We start from the raw sequence: 14924 nt of genomic DNA, 5'->3' as shown, positions 1-14924 counted from the left end.
TCATCACAGATGATTGCTGTATTATCATCATTGTCGGCAGTCACCAGAGCTGAGGAAGGCTGGTTTATATCAATATCTATTGATGCTGACCACCGCTGGTGGGGATATGCCGCCTTTGTGATATCATGTGGGAAATTGTACAATTTCAGGGATGCCTAGAGATAATGATGGGATGTTGAAGGATTATTTGTAAGGCACGATAACAATTTGCAGCCAGGATGATTCAAAGAATTTTTATTTCCTGTCCGCTAAGGTCTTGAACACTGCCATTACCATTTGTGATTCAGTACAGCGTAGGTCCAATTTGAATAGTACTGTATGGTATACATGGTAGCAATAGCAGAATCCAATAAATGAGTAAACTAATGCAGGAAGCCATCCAAGCCAACATCGGCCCGAAACGGAATCATTTCCATAAAAGGTGCACTAGCACAGCTTCAGATACATAAGTTACAATTAGAGCAATGGATAAGAAACACGCTAGTAATAGCGCCGTAGCCATGCTAGAGGAAACTGATGAGAGTGTGCTCTGAATATAAATCCATTGCGGCCAAAGTAGACATGGCAAAGGGCCAAATACGGAGAGGTACTGACTGCTAGTAGTACCGAGTCCCAATGACTTGAATAGCTGTCTCACAAATAATCAGAAAGCTTTTAGAGCAAGAGCGGTCACTCAACAGATTGCGGCCAGACTTTGGAACCAACTCAGTCATGATACTCAAAAGGCTAAGACTGTTGCCATTTTCAGGCGTGGGCTAAAAACCCATCTGTTTAGACGATATCTTTGATTTGATGCACCGCATTAGAGCAAATTCTTCTTGGATTTCGCGGTATACAAGTGTAAATTTCAATTCAATTCAGTTTTATAGAGGACTGCTTATCATGGCCGTATCATGCTCTGTGTGATGTTTGGAGATGATACCAATCATGCCAATACATCATCTGATGTCGTATCATTTTCTCCCGGCTTTTACACTACTGCACACAAGGTTTTACGGTTAATAGCTGCACAAGCAATTTGAGCTAGCACGGCTGGTTGATCCATAATTAGACATGCATTCGAAGCAAGAATACGCATTGATTCAGTCAGTGCCGATCAATGCAGCACGCAATTCTAGGATTAGAAAAAGAGTTGTTAAAATAACACCCCGTTTTTCACTTGGCTAGATTTTAATTCTGAGAGCTCTGTAATGTAAGTAGAGACTTTCACTGAAAGTAGAGATCGAGTTCTGTTCAAGCAATTTGTATTCCACGCAATAAAATCTGCTTGGTACTCAGACATGACGATTGACAAATCATGCAGAAGAATAAGAACATTTATTGCTTTTTCGATTATTGCTCAATCAAGCGTGAAAGAAATGGTCAACGTTTCCAAGGATACGATCAGTTGATCACGCAACTCCATCTGTTCTCATCCTGACCCACATCAGCGATAACACAGAGTGCCTCCAGGTCAGGCTTGTTTGGATTAACAATCCATCGATTTGTGATCAATAAAACCGGACATCAACTTGCTGGGGGGTCCGAGGAATGCCACCATTGTCAGGATGTTAAGTGTAAGCTCCGTCACATTCATTGACATTATTCAACAGGCTCAGATTCAGAACAGTTTGTGCATAACTGACCAATCAGCTAACAGAGCCAACAAATGATGTTGCCCACCTGATTGTGCGGGATATACCGATGGTACAGTTTGCGCATAACTGACCAATCAGCTAACAGAGCCAACAAATGATGTTGCCCACCTGATTGTGCATGATTTACGTCATTTGCTGGCTCAGTATTATACTATTAAGCGGATTGGTCAGTTATGCACAAACCGTACCATTGCATTGGCATATTAAGTATCAAACTGCATGGGAAGAACTTGAGTCAAAATACGACAAAAACATTAGTCCAGGATACATGCCGATGGTATGGTTTGCACATAACTGACCAATCAGTTGGCTGATTGGTCAGATATGCGCAAACCGTACTGGCATCGGCATATCCGGGATGGGACTTATCCGGGACCAAGCCCAAAGTTCTTTCAAGTATCCTGTAATAGTACCAGACTGATCCAGGGCAGATAACAGTGGTGACAAAACATGGTGGTCGGCCTCAGAATCATCTATATTGGTCACAACACCTGTAAACGTAGATACATAACAATACATGAGGTATCGCACATAATGTACACACTATGTGTAGGCTATAGAAGAGGCCTACAATAGGCTACAAGATAAAGTCAAAGTGGATTCTTGAGAAGTTGGTGAGGATTTACCGTCACATTTCACCACTGTTTACGGCTGTAACTTACAACATATGAATACATACCGCTTGTCAAACTTCCCAAAGCATCTTCCTAAACAATTCCCCATTATGAACTGAATTATTTTTTCACTCTTTCATCGGTAAATCCAGGATTTATTCACAGCAAATTCTCACAAACCTACAAATCGGCCATACCGGAAGTGATTTCTGATTTGACGTCAGCAAGGATTTTCCAGCCTTCTAAATTTAGAGAGCGTTCGCAAGGTCATTGTTATATTTAATCCGCGTTAGCAGGTCATGTGATCTTTGAGATTTCGCGGGAAATGAAACTGTAAACAAACGCACGTGCGCAGTTCAAATGGCAACAATTGCCGACTTTTCCTTACTATAGGGAAGGGTTTCTTAAAGGGGGACTATAGGCACGAGCTTGTATGAGCTGCGGTAGTGTCATTGATAATAAGCCATGTCTTTTAGGAAGGTTTTATTTAGGACATAGTCAATGGAGACATTAAGATTAAGTACCACAGAGCCCAAAAGAGTACATTGTATGAGGAAAATGAATAAAAGGCTGTACCCTCATTTGTACCCGAAGTATATACTTCCCGGAAATACTTGTTCCAGCTGAAAGCATAGTTCCATTTTTTAGCTCAGATGGCGCCAGCTGTGGCCCTGTCAATCATTGGTCTACCTGAGGCTGATGAGGAACTCATGAAACTCTACAGGGTGGCCCAGAAAGGTTTTCCCTTGCATAATAGAATTCTATTGTGTATCCATTGTGTGAGGGCCACCCCTATAGTACATGAACTTGTCACCCTGTTCAAAGACATCGGAGCGAAAGGGATTGCATGAAATCAGAACGCCAGACCTGAAGAGACAGCATATACTGCAACAACCATACCATGCTGCCACAACCAGACCTGATAATACAGCAAGCATATGCTGTCACAATCAGATGTTACTTCTGCTCCCAACTTCCCTAAGTTGGGAAAACGATTCCGCTGTTCCATTCACAGTATAGTTCCTGGATAGATGGCATTCCAGTCATCATCAAAAGGCATGACCAAGTCAGTGACACTAGAATGATTATGTACATTTTCCAATGCTCCCAGAACTGTCTCAGTGACAGCTGGCAAGATATCCCAGCAACAGTTCAGCCATCCAAAACTAAAGACGGTTATCCAAGCGACCCAAGCTTTTCTTCCCAGATCAATCACAGTGGCGATTCAACTAGGTGTTCCAATAACCGGCCACAAGATACTCCCCAGAATCTTTGAGGCTGGTAAAATTGAGGGGCAAAAGGAACTGAAGAGTTTCATAAACCCCAGTCCAGATACGTAACGAAACACCATGATGACTAAAGCAAGACCAACAGATCAAATTTCATTGGAGTCTTCCCATCGCCTCAGATTGAGTTGCCTGTGTGTCGAACAAATTCATGAACAAAACCGTTTAATCTACAATACTTTATTTCATGATTAAAGAGGATGAAGTTAATATGAAACATGCACATGTAATAAATGTTTTCAAAAAAAGGATGATATGAAAAACTAGAAGCACTGTCATTGTAACACAGTTGAATGGGAGTCTAATATTGGCACAAAGTACAGTAAAGTACTTAAAGCTTTTCTCTGTGATGATAATGATAGGCCTATTTGGTCCAAACAGAAAAACCACACACTCCTCATGTCATTGAATGCACATGTTTATCATACCTCATGTGAGAATGTTGGGTACTTCCTTTGAAAGTATCGACTCCAGTTAACCTTTAAAATCAAAAAGTCCTTGTAAATGTACTTAGTTTATGGCCTCTCAATGAAAGTAATTCAATTGATTTCCAGTCATGTTTAAAGGGAAATACTATATATATTCATACAAATGTTGGTGCTTCGGGTTAAAATAAGAAATTATTGCAGAATTTAAACAAAAGCCTGTCTACACAAGTGAAAACAATGCTCGAGATATTTTAGACATACATGTAATAGCATGTGACCAGTTATATTGATCATCGCAAAAAAGTGTGGGCAAAAACATGGACTAGGATATGTTTATGTCCTAACATGATTTTAAACCAAAGGTTATTTTAAATGCATTGTGGTAACAACGAAACATCTGCCAACTCATTTACACTGTCATCGCATACAATTTCAAACATTTGGCGCTTCATAAAATACACACAAGTGATCAATCCTCTGATGTATCAAGAGACTTCTAGTGCACTCTTACATGAAGTCAACATCATTCAAATAAACCGTTTTAGAAAAATACATCACTTTTTCTCAAACACTCCTTGTGTACCCATCAGAAATAACCGACTTTGTTTCAAATAACTCTTTCAGTCTTTCACTGATACCTTAGATTGTCCACAAGTTGTCCTGTTTGAAAAATATAACCATCCCTTCAAAAGTCTTACAGTCTTTCCTAAAGCCTCGCACTATACTTTCAAGTCTTCAACAACAGCATGCAGGACCCGAAACGGCACCTGAAATTCTGTCACATTCCATTCAAACTAGATGAAAGTTAACTGATTGCTCAAAATGCATGAATTGAACCTAACCATCTCCATTTTCTTTGGGCTCAGCCCTAGGAGAAGTTTTCTTGCTGTCAACAGCCGTACTGAGAACATCTTCAACGTCACTGACAATCTTGTGAAGTACATCTTTGGACTTCGACATCACATCAAAAAATTTCTTATTACTGCCAACTGCCGATTCGCTCAACTTGCGTTGTTCTCTGAGCTTCGTTTTGAGATCCTGAAGCTCATTGGCCACCTTCTGACTATTCTGTTCACTTGAGTTGAAACTTGATTTCATTTCATCTGAAATAAATGAAAAAGTACCCTGAGGTGAATATTTGACTGTTGACCTAATATGATACGAGTTCTTGCATTGGCCATACAATGTGAATTTTTCAATCTTCATTTCTTCTGCAGTTCGTGACTGATTCAAAAATGAGATCTACAGGATGTTGTTGGTCCACAAGACCATTTCATTGCTCACCTAATTCTTCCTGCAAGTCCTTAATGCGACTTTCCAACTTTCCTTTCGTCTTCTCACTCTTATCAAGCCTCTGCATGACACTGCTGATATCCACCATGGCTCCCATGTAGTTCACAAGACCGCTAAGGCTGAACGTTGGCTTCTGCTCAACGACCGGGGCCTCCACTTCCTCCTTTTTAATGACAGTACCATCCTCCGCAATCTCTTCTTTAATGTTTGGATTGTCAAACAGCACTTTGTTACCTGTTAACAGAATGAGGCATTGTAAAAGCTTTTACAATGGGAGTAATTTTAAGTGATTATACATTAACTTGTATGTTAGTCAGATGTTTTTGAACAACACTCAATCTTTGAGGGCCACAACCATTATTATGGCGATTACAACACATCATGAGACAACGGACAGTCTATAACCGACGGAAAAAGGCTTTATCAAACTGGAAATCCATTACTCTATCTGCCCGAGTATTCTTTCAAATCTTACCATATTCTCGTACCCACTGCCACAAAAACCTACCTCTAGCTAAAGCATATTCATCTGGTTCCTCAACCTTTTCCACTTTGACTTCTTCTTTAACAATTTCCTCTGGTTTACCTTCCTCTTTCGCTTCTTCCTCACCCTCCTTGATTGATTTGTCGCCTTCAGCGGGAGTCTTGTCGTTTTCCTTGACAGGCTTGTCAGTCAGCTTGCGATACATCACAGAATCTCGCGTCGCAACCTTCTGGACAAGTTTTTTCACCTGTAAAACACAATACAATTTTCCTCAAGTTAGGTTACTAATGAAAAGTCCAGTAAGTTTTTGATTCCAATATTTTTGTAAACTATTCTTGGCAATGTTTTGATCATGATTACAAGGATGAGTCATTCTTCATCATGAGTTAGAAGAGGGCTAGTCGGTCAGCATATGTCTTCAAGTTCTCAAGCCGTCAACAAATATTCACATTACACCCGTCTTAAAGCTTAATATAAAGTTTCCCCAATATACATTTCATACTCACCATGACTAGGATGATTTGAACGTACCTGAGATCGTGACAGTATTAATCCAAGTGTATGGATTATCTCCTCTACATCAGTAGCAAGTATATAGCCGCAGTGTGTCTGGTCGAAGTAGACATACGACAGAAGCAGGCCAGGATCTGCCGTGTAATATTTGATTTTCTCCTTCTCTTTCTTCTTGTCCTTGTCCTTCTCTCGCTCACGGTCCCTATCGCGGTCCTTCTTACGATCTTTATCTTTCTCCTTCTCTTTCTTCTTCCTATCATCGTCATCCTCATCCTGAAAACAATAGAAAATATTCTTCAACACTGTCAAGAAAAGTATTAAGCATTCTTTCCATCTTGACACACAAGGCTCCGACATTGAACAACAACTGATATACAGGGTATCTGTCCTTACCTCTTTGTTCCCATCATGTTCCATCTCTTCCTCATCATCATCTCCTTTCTTCTTCTCATCTTTCTCAACAGATTTCTCCTTCTCCTCATCATCCGTCTTCCTTCGCTTCGTTGATGGCTCCTGATATGATAAAAAGACAATGCTGATTTTAAAACCGACCGCATCTTAAATGTCTAAACAACGCAGGGACAAAAGCCTAGAAAGGCAACCCAAAGACAGCCTAGTATTCGTTACTAACTGGATCTTAGAATGAGAATGCCTCATGGAATCACTGCAACATATATTTGAAGCAGCAATCTTTTAGTTTTAGGGAGGAAAAGCCCTCACTTCATATTTGAAAGGCCTGTCGATAATGTTCTGAAGTACTGACCTTTTCCTTGCTACATGAGCGTTCCTTCTCATCCTTCTTCTCCTTCTCCTTCTCTTTCTCCTCCTCCTTGACTGACTCAGGTAAACTCACCAAATGTTTGTAAATGTGAAAGCCGAAATCACGCATAAGCATCTCATTGAACAGCTCGGCAAATAGGGACACCTGAAAAAAGATTTCGGTTTATGTTCGGTAATATGCAATGATATACCCACAGTGGAGATCATTCTTGAAGATGACTTTCCACTAAACAGAGAATTCAGAAATCAACCTTTTAATTGGGTAGATTCTTTTCGATTTCAGATAACAGAGAGATCCAACACTGCCAGTTCTGAGTTGCCTGCAGCTTTCTCACCACATCTCAAAACTACAAGATATTGACATTTTTGAAGAGTGGACAAGACATCTCATATGCTGATGTAGCTGTCCAGTGCCAGTGAAAATTCCATCCTGTAAATATCTTCTTAACAAGCCCTCATTGCCATGTGGCATGTTGGCTAGTCTAACTAAAATTTTAAATGCTCACCTCAAATGAGTGTTCCTTATTGTCCTCTGGTCTATAGTCGAGTAGAACACTAAGAGACATGACAGTACAGTCAAACTTGCCACTCTTGGCCACAGTCGATGGATGAATGATTATTGCTGGATTGTCTGGCAGCACATAGCGGCGTTCACGGACCACTTTTTCACGTTCTTCACGTCGCTTCTTTTCTTCTTCCTACAAAGGGACACGAAAAGGTCAAGACGAATGATCATTTAACAGGAAGAAGGAGACCTAAACCTACATGTACCACAAAGTGAACCACTTCAACAAATTAGGAACATGGTCTATGAGTGAAGTCTTTTCTATTTACCTCTCGTTTCTGTCGTTCTAGTTCCCGTTCTTCTCTTTCCTTTTTATTCTCCAATTCCTTCTCCTCATCTGGCTCCTGAAAATAAGGATGGAAATGAAACGAGGGGCAAATATGCCCACGTGCAATCGATAAGGGCTGTTGACACTTCTTTACTGCTACAAAAAAACCCACTTGGCTCTATGAATCAACAGAGACCCCATTGATAATTAGAGCCGCCGCCAAATTCCTACCTCTTCCTTCTTCTCTGCCTCTTCCTCTTCTTTCTCCTGCTCTGACCTTAGGGCCTTGGTCAGACGGGCTATCAGTTGAGACTTCAAGCCTTTAGAATTCAACCCCCTCGCCTCAAGTTCATGTCGCATACTTGTGACCTGGAACATGGAAAAATGAAGCGTTTGATGGCATATGTTCAGTCTATACTGTCTGATCTTCTTCCTTGCCTCCTTGCAAAACTGACAGTAAACCACTACAGTGGAGTCTGGCCTTAACACCAGGAGAAGTAGGATCAGCAGAGTTAAGAGCCCCCAACCATCCCTCAGTTTAAACATACTAAATGAAGCGAGGATTTGTGGCAGACCTATGCTCAATTTAGATTAAACAGAGACTCTTCTCCTTAGAGAATGGATATAAGTAACTGAGTAAAAGACCTGAAGAGTACTCACCTTAAGGGTCTTCGGATCAAGTTCTGAATAATGGGATGGCTCCTTTTTCTCCTCGGAGCTCCCACCCTCCTCATCTTCGTCTTCCTAGAAAATAAACAGTATGGTCTCGTTTAGAAATTGGTCTCCCTGCGCAAAAAATTATTTTGTGTGTGCGGTTTTTTGTTTTGCTTAATTTATCCAATATGACAAGGCTCCTGGAATAGTTCAAGGGATTGAAGGCCTTTTTTCCTATCAATTAATGCATCTAACAATTTAGTTTGGACTATTTTCAGTTTTTTGTAAACCTGCTTTTTTGCTTTCTTGGTCCATGGGTGAAATTGAAGAAGCTTCCAAAATCAAGAGGTCAACAGGTAAGATACGCATAAATCTTGTAAATCAATTAAAGCCAGCATTAATCCCTTGAGCATATTTTAAAGTCAACTTGTCTGGGTCTTACGGTACCATTGATAGGAGCCACCCTTTGGATTTCAGATTACTTGTAAAAAAAAGTGCACTTGAGTTTAGTTCTAGATTTTGACACAAGCTTAACCCAAACTACACTTGGTCTCTTTTCCTTGCTTGAACCAGGCTGAAGCCAAAATTATTCCTTGCCTGAACATATCCATGAGTACTTTAGGTTGAAAACAACCTTACTAACTCCCTGAGGTTGCTTCTTTTCAAGAAAGAGTAACAGTTTTTCTACCACAATGTTCTTTCTTCTTCAGACCTCCAAAGAGTTGGCCGACGCCTTGGGTTTTGGTCTGCATATTTGGTCGCCCTGGGTGATCATGATTAGACAACCAAGGACTGCTAACCTAGTATCAATTCCTTAATAATATTATACCTGTAAGCTCTGCCCCCCCCCAAAAAAACCCTCAAAAGGTGGACCCTATCAATGGCCTTTTATCCAATTATTAGGTCTATTCTGGAAGTCAGCAAAGCTCAGGTTTTTATGGTTCCATTTTGATAGATCTGGATCAAAATTTTTAGGTATGGTTAGTTGGGGGATGAATGGCTCCGATATTTTTTCACTTTGCATTAAAACATACCTTGGAGACCGCTGAAAATGAAAAAACCCTGATTACAGTTGGATTAGAATTGTGTTGTATTCTTTACGAGCCGGAACACAGCACCAGATCTCCATACTCTGGTCTGATATTAGTGAGCTGGGGCGGATGGCCAATGGCCCTTTCCTAAATAGTGCAACGCTATTTGAAAAACAAAGAAATAACACTTTTAAGAGACTGGGATAGTTGAAAAGTAAGGATGAGTGCCTGTGTTGAGTCCTCCTTGTTGTCCTCCGTTTTAACCTGTAGCTGCTTTTTGTATGCTGCCTGCAGACCTTCCCAGTCTAGTCGAGACGGGATACAGCTCCACACGTCGGGTAGAAAAAGTACAACGGTTTCAACTCTGGCAGGGACCAGCCGCCCTTTGTGCATCTCTTCGGGCCTGTGGTAGCGGATCTCTGCAAATCGGTACCTGTTGGAAAGGGTTAGGAAACCATGGAATTAATTCCTGTTTGGCAAGAAATTTTAGGTTTGGCATCTAGTGTGACAGTATTACATCTATTGGATATCAGGGGACTCTTACGAACTCAAATTTATAAGGGTAGTGTTAATATTTAAGTCTTAAAATTAATTAAAGTTTTGAACTGGCATGTAAGTGTGCAAGTAGGGTCCCAGAAAACCAATGCATAACCTGACCAAATATTCAAGACAGCAAAAAATTCTCCACTGAAAAATTATTTTCAAGAGCAGGAGGGTAGCGCTATTGCATTTCTTTAAGTTAAGAACCAAAAGCATAACGGAGTAGAGCATGGTTTAGCCAGAACCTGAAAATTTCAAAGTCATTTAGTCATTTCTTTCTTGCATTGCACGAGTACGTATTAATAGAAGTGCATCTGACAAAACGAAGTCAAATTTTGATGGAAGGGCACGCTATCAATATCCGCAATTAAAATGACTAGATTGGTGATCCCTGAAGTAAAGATTCTGTTAGGCTGCTACTTAATTCATCACCCAACCACAATAGGCATGCTCAATTTGCAACAAGTTTCAATTACAACGTCAAATATTCATAGATTAACGTTTGAAAGGAAAAAGTTACCAAATGAATATATTTAATTCTACCCCTAATTAATTTCTATGATGTTTCCTTTTAAAAGGCTTTTTCTGAAGTCCACTCTTTTTTATTTCTGTACCCACCATTGTGTGCAGTGGCTCAGGTCTACACCAGTCAAAGCCTTGGTCGTCCTTATAGCTGTGTTAATCAATACTCGAGGGTCTTCCTTCGGGTTGGCACCGTCTAATGTTGGTGACCATGGGCCCCCAATGGCCATTGGCTCGCCCTTTCCCTTCAAGCCAATAAGGAATTGGACCAGACGAGTCGGATGTTGGAATGATTCCCGGGCCTCTGCGGTGTCTTCTGTCAGGGCGCAGGATTTGTGGTACATATCTTGAAGACTTGGCAACGTGAGCAACATCACCTGCAAGAGAAATGAAAGGGATTATGGAAAAGAACAATCACCACAACGCAGCATCAAACGACCTTGCTGAACACACTGCAATTTAATTGAATGGGAAGGCCTAAAATGAGGGAAAACCTCTCCACCAAGAGACCCAGCTTGTCGTCAAGTTTGGTCCAAACTCAGCATAGAAGGCAGCTCAACAGATCAACCACTCTGGGAACTTCTACATTTGTTCTTTAGGTCGAGGTACTATCAATATATAGCTTACCTTAGCACTAAATAAATGATCTGCATCATTTGGCTCAAGGACAGCATTATTTGGCTCCAATGGAGTAACCTCTTTATGCATGACATGGAAGCCACAGGAGTTGTTCAGATTGAATGACCTGTGCAGGGGGAACGCATCCGTCCATGTGAAGGAGGCATTGAAAAAGTCGCTGGGAATGTACATATTTTGGTAGCGTGATTTCAAAGAGATTACACTAGCCACAGAACTGAAATGAGAATGTTGAAAAGGATTAAAGACAAACCAAGGATGCAGAGTTTTAACATCACTTTAGAAAGGAAAATAAGACCGAGCAGACAACTTTAGAATGCACAACTGCTGATGTACAAAATGGAAATTTCAGTTTTAGTTGCACCAGTTTTCATAATTTGACTGAAAAGGAAAACCCATATAAAGTTTATCAATAATCTCAGGCCAGCATGAAGTGCATGTACAATACTTTGAGTGGATATGCCCCTTCCAACAGGGATGAGGGGACCAGCAATGTTGGTGCGCTACAAAACCAATGACCTTCCAAGATAAAATTTCTACTTACGTATCAAGAGTAATCTTTGGGATTTGGACCATATATCTTGGTGCAATTCTTGTTCTCCTTGACCGCGCTGGACTGCGGGGGCGTGGTGACCTTGACCTCAGACTAGGAGACCTGGAACGCTTCCTTGGTGATCGTCTCTCCTTTTCACGCTCACGTTCACGATCTCGCTCACGTTCACGCTCTCGTTCACGCTCTCTTTCTCGCTCACGTTCTGGTTGAGGCGGTGGCCCTCCCGAGGTCTGGCGTGGTGGACGTGGTGGTCTGTCATGATGTCGATCACGATCTCGCTCGTAACGCCCAGGTCCTGGACCTCTCTCACGATTATTTCCACGGTCTGGTCGCTGCATTCCACTACCATCGCCATGATAATTTCCTCGGAAACCTGGAAGGAGTAGTGATCAAATCTTGCAGCGGTGGTAAATAAAAACTAAAAAGAAATACATGTATGTAAGTAACATGTTTCAAACACTCAAAAAAGTTTTAATTGGACTCGCGCGGGACACAATACCATTGGTGCCAGTGCCAGTGCATACCAACATGCTCAACTTACCAGGTCCTGGCTGTGGAGTCTGTGACATAAGTGGTGGGACTTGAGGTGGTGGTCCTCCATATTGATTCGGGTTCAATGAATTGCCAAAGCTCTCTCTCGGAGGCATTGGGGAAGGCTTCATTCCATAGCCAGACCCCATCCCTGGATTCTAGAAAAGAAAGGATGGTAATCCCAATTCAGATGGGGTAGGGTGAGGGCTTGTGACCAAGACAAAACTGCACTGGACCATTACAAAACGCTTGAGAAGCACAGACAAGACGTTCACTGATACCAAAACCTTGCCAGAGTCCACAAAGATAACAAGTTGCTAACTTGGTTGAGTTTGAAGTGTTCCTACCTGATTTGGCAAAAGTTGTATTCTAGAGGCATTCCACTTGAATGGCATGTTAGCATTGTATGTTGCTTCCACCAGCACCCGATCCCCAACTTTAGGTTGGCTCCCCTTGACACATCTGAAATGCAAGAATGCAGGAATACAGACTGCGTCAATATCATAAATGTAAGAGTCATATCTAAAGAGGCATTCGCCAATTGAGAAAGCTGTACACCACCACACTTATCATGAATTGGAACTCATTACTTACGAAAGCTGGAAAAACACGTCTTCATCCACAAATCCAAAAGTGTCATGTAGTTTGGTAACGACGCCTGTGAACACGCGTTGCTTCGTCTGAGCTTGAGCAAGACGAGGCGTGGGATAACTGACTGTCGCCACCTGACTTGTAGCCAATGTGGTTGGGATAGCTATGCCTGGATTTGGCAAAGCTACAGCTGGTGTAACAGTCTGAAATGATGTCAATCGAAGAGTTCACCATCAACGTAACTGAACATGAAGTAAAGCTATTGGGAAAAGCATGCGACCTTCAGCAAATGCCCAAAGGATTTAAATGATCATGACATTATCTGAATGAAGAAAAAAATCTAATTCAGAGTTCACATACATTATAAATATTGGATTTCTTAAATAATCTTGGTTATGTTGTCATAAGCTCAAGCTGTTTTATACATGTAAACTTACAGTGACCGGGACCTGACCAAGTCCAACAGCACCCATTTGCTGTGTGGGCTGTGGTGCATATGTCTGCTGAAGAGCCTGTGTATTCCCTAAGCTATACACTGCAGGAGAAGCAACAACACCAGGCTGGGCCAACACCTGGTTGCTCACTTGTCCAGCGAGGCTGGTTGCACCAAGCCCCTGGGCACCAGCTGTGGGGACTGAAAAGAAAGCGACATATCATTTTACAAAAACTGCTAACTAAGGAGAACTACCTTGGACTTTTAGATCCATCTAGTACTTAGTACTAATATTACACATATCTAGCGGAGAAAAGATGATTTTTGTTATCATCGGATCATACATTTGTTAATGTTACTGATGCATGTATGCCGGCACATGGGGGTGGATAAACAAGCCCATATTTCAGTATGTTTGTCCATGTTCAACTTACCAGAAACATTTCTTGCCCACGGTGGGTTTTTAGCTCCACCTCCAAATGATGACATGGTTATCTCTAATGATGTGAACTTTACAAACACTGAAAAAAAGAAATGATTTGAGTGTTTTCTGCAATCTGGGGACTGGGGTAATTTTACATTAAATGACTAGCCAGGGTTAGGGTAGGGCTATTGATGCATGCAAAAGGAGCAAGTTGGTATCACCTGGATGAGGATAGAAGACTAAGAAAATGAATGCATGCACTGTCAGGATGGTCCTCATCAACAAAAGCGTATAGTAATCCATGGCAAGCATGATGTACACCATGTAGCGTGCATGGTAAGCACACAACAGTGAACGCATATTTTTTTCAGAAAATAAAAATTACTAAATTATCACTTATGGCAGTCTATTGCAGGAACTACATGTAACCTCAGTGTCATGATGGATCACTAAGTGTAAACGAGTACGGGAAACACCTCACTTACCAACAAATGTCTACAGTTCTTCTTAGTTCATTGATTTTCAAAGACAAAAGACCAAAAATCGAGAAAATCAGGCGGCCATGTCTTTTATCGGAACCTTGGCTTCAAGCACTTGTGTGTATATAAACGTGCACAACAATGCACTACAATACTTTGGAGGGCAAGGTTTAAACTTTGAGGGCTCAGCGCCATCTACAGAACGTCCGTCACACTGAAAAAAGTGTCCCTGGTTGTGACGTTGCCCTTCGGGTGGTGTGTCTCGAACGAAAAATTATTTAAATGTGTTATTCCGCCATCGAATAGGCCACTTCAGACATCACGAATGTATAGCACCTGCACCACAAGTTTGGGAGAGCAGCAGATGCAGTATATCTATCTGCGGGATCTAGACAGGTCTTACTGTAAACTGGATTAAGAGCCGTCTCGACCATTTAATGGGATGTCATTCATCTGAGCCGCACTGCAACAACATCATTCCGTATAAATGATTTTATCACAACACCGGTTTGTTTTTCCTTTGGAAAATTTGTAAATCATATGATATACATGTATTCGTCATATAATATTTGGTGAGCTGTAGAGCTATATTCCACTGCCTATGTTTGTATTTAGTTTAATAGTAGATTTGTTAGAAGGGTAGCAAGAACTCCTGCTGACTT

At 41.2% G+C, this 14924-nt stretch overlaps 2 protein-coding genes across 3 annotated transcripts in view; both read right to left on the bottom strand.

Moving 5' to 3' along the window:
- LOC135493047 (AP-1 complex-associated regulatory protein-like) overlaps positions 1-2451 on the bottom strand; it is a 35784-nt gene extending 33333 nt beyond the window's left edge. For both annotated transcript variants that reach the window (XM_064779897.1, XM_064779888.1), the window contains exon 1: positions 2317-2451. In XM_064779897.1, the coding sequence (XP_064635967.1) occupies positions 2317-2360 (44 nt within the window). In that variant the 5' untranslated portion in view covers positions 2361-2451. The remainder of the gene's footprint in view (positions 1-2316) is intronic.
- Positions 2452-3701: 1250 nt separating this feature from the next.
- On the bottom strand, positions 3702-14358 carry LOC135493043 (cell division cycle and apoptosis regulator protein 1-like). The gene is made up of 20 exons (XM_064779874.1): positions 14269-14358; positions 13794-13880; positions 13364-13560; positions 12930-13129; positions 12683-12797; positions 12346-12493; positions 11796-12177; positions 11243-11468; positions 10712-10992; positions 9782-9986; positions 8529-8612; positions 8100-8237; positions 7870-7944; positions 7542-7733; positions 7019-7180; positions 6649-6768; positions 6274-6528; positions 5767-5989; positions 5250-5492; positions 3702-5068 (listed from the first exon to the last, which is right to left on the bottom strand). Exons 2-20 carry the CDS (start codon positions 13846-13848, stop codon positions 4803-4805), a joined length of 3567 nt encoding a protein of 1188 aa, XP_064635944.1. The 5' UTR covers positions 13849-13880; positions 14269-14358; the 3' UTR covers positions 3702-4802.
- Between the last annotated feature and the right edge of the window lie 566 nt (positions 14359-14924).

The sequence above is a fragment of the Lineus longissimus genome, chromosome 1 (assembly GCF_910592395.1).
Source record: "Lineus longissimus chromosome 1, tnLinLong1.2, whole genome shotgun sequence".
Classification (NCBI taxonomy): Eukaryota; Metazoa; Nemertea; class Pilidiophora; order Heteronemertea; family Lineidae; genus Lineus; species Lineus longissimus.
Note: the sequence above shows the minus strand (reverse complement) of the source record. Positions and strands in the feature narration are given on the sequence as shown.

Excerpts from the sequence above, each read along its gene's own strand:
- LOC135493043 (XM_064779874.1), bottom strand. The coding sequence starts at position 13,848 with ATGTCATCATTTGGAGGTGGAGCTAAAAACCCACCGTGGGCAAGAAAT. Across the intron at positions 6,769-7,018 it reads GCTCATGTAGCAAGGAAAAG|GAGCCATCAACGAAGCGAAG; the intron begins GTCAGTACTTCA and ends TTATCATATCAG. Across the intron at positions 5,069-5,249 it reads GGACTTGCAGGAAGAATTAG|ATGAAATGAAATCAAGTTTC; the intron begins GTGAGCAATGAA and ends CATTTATTTCAG.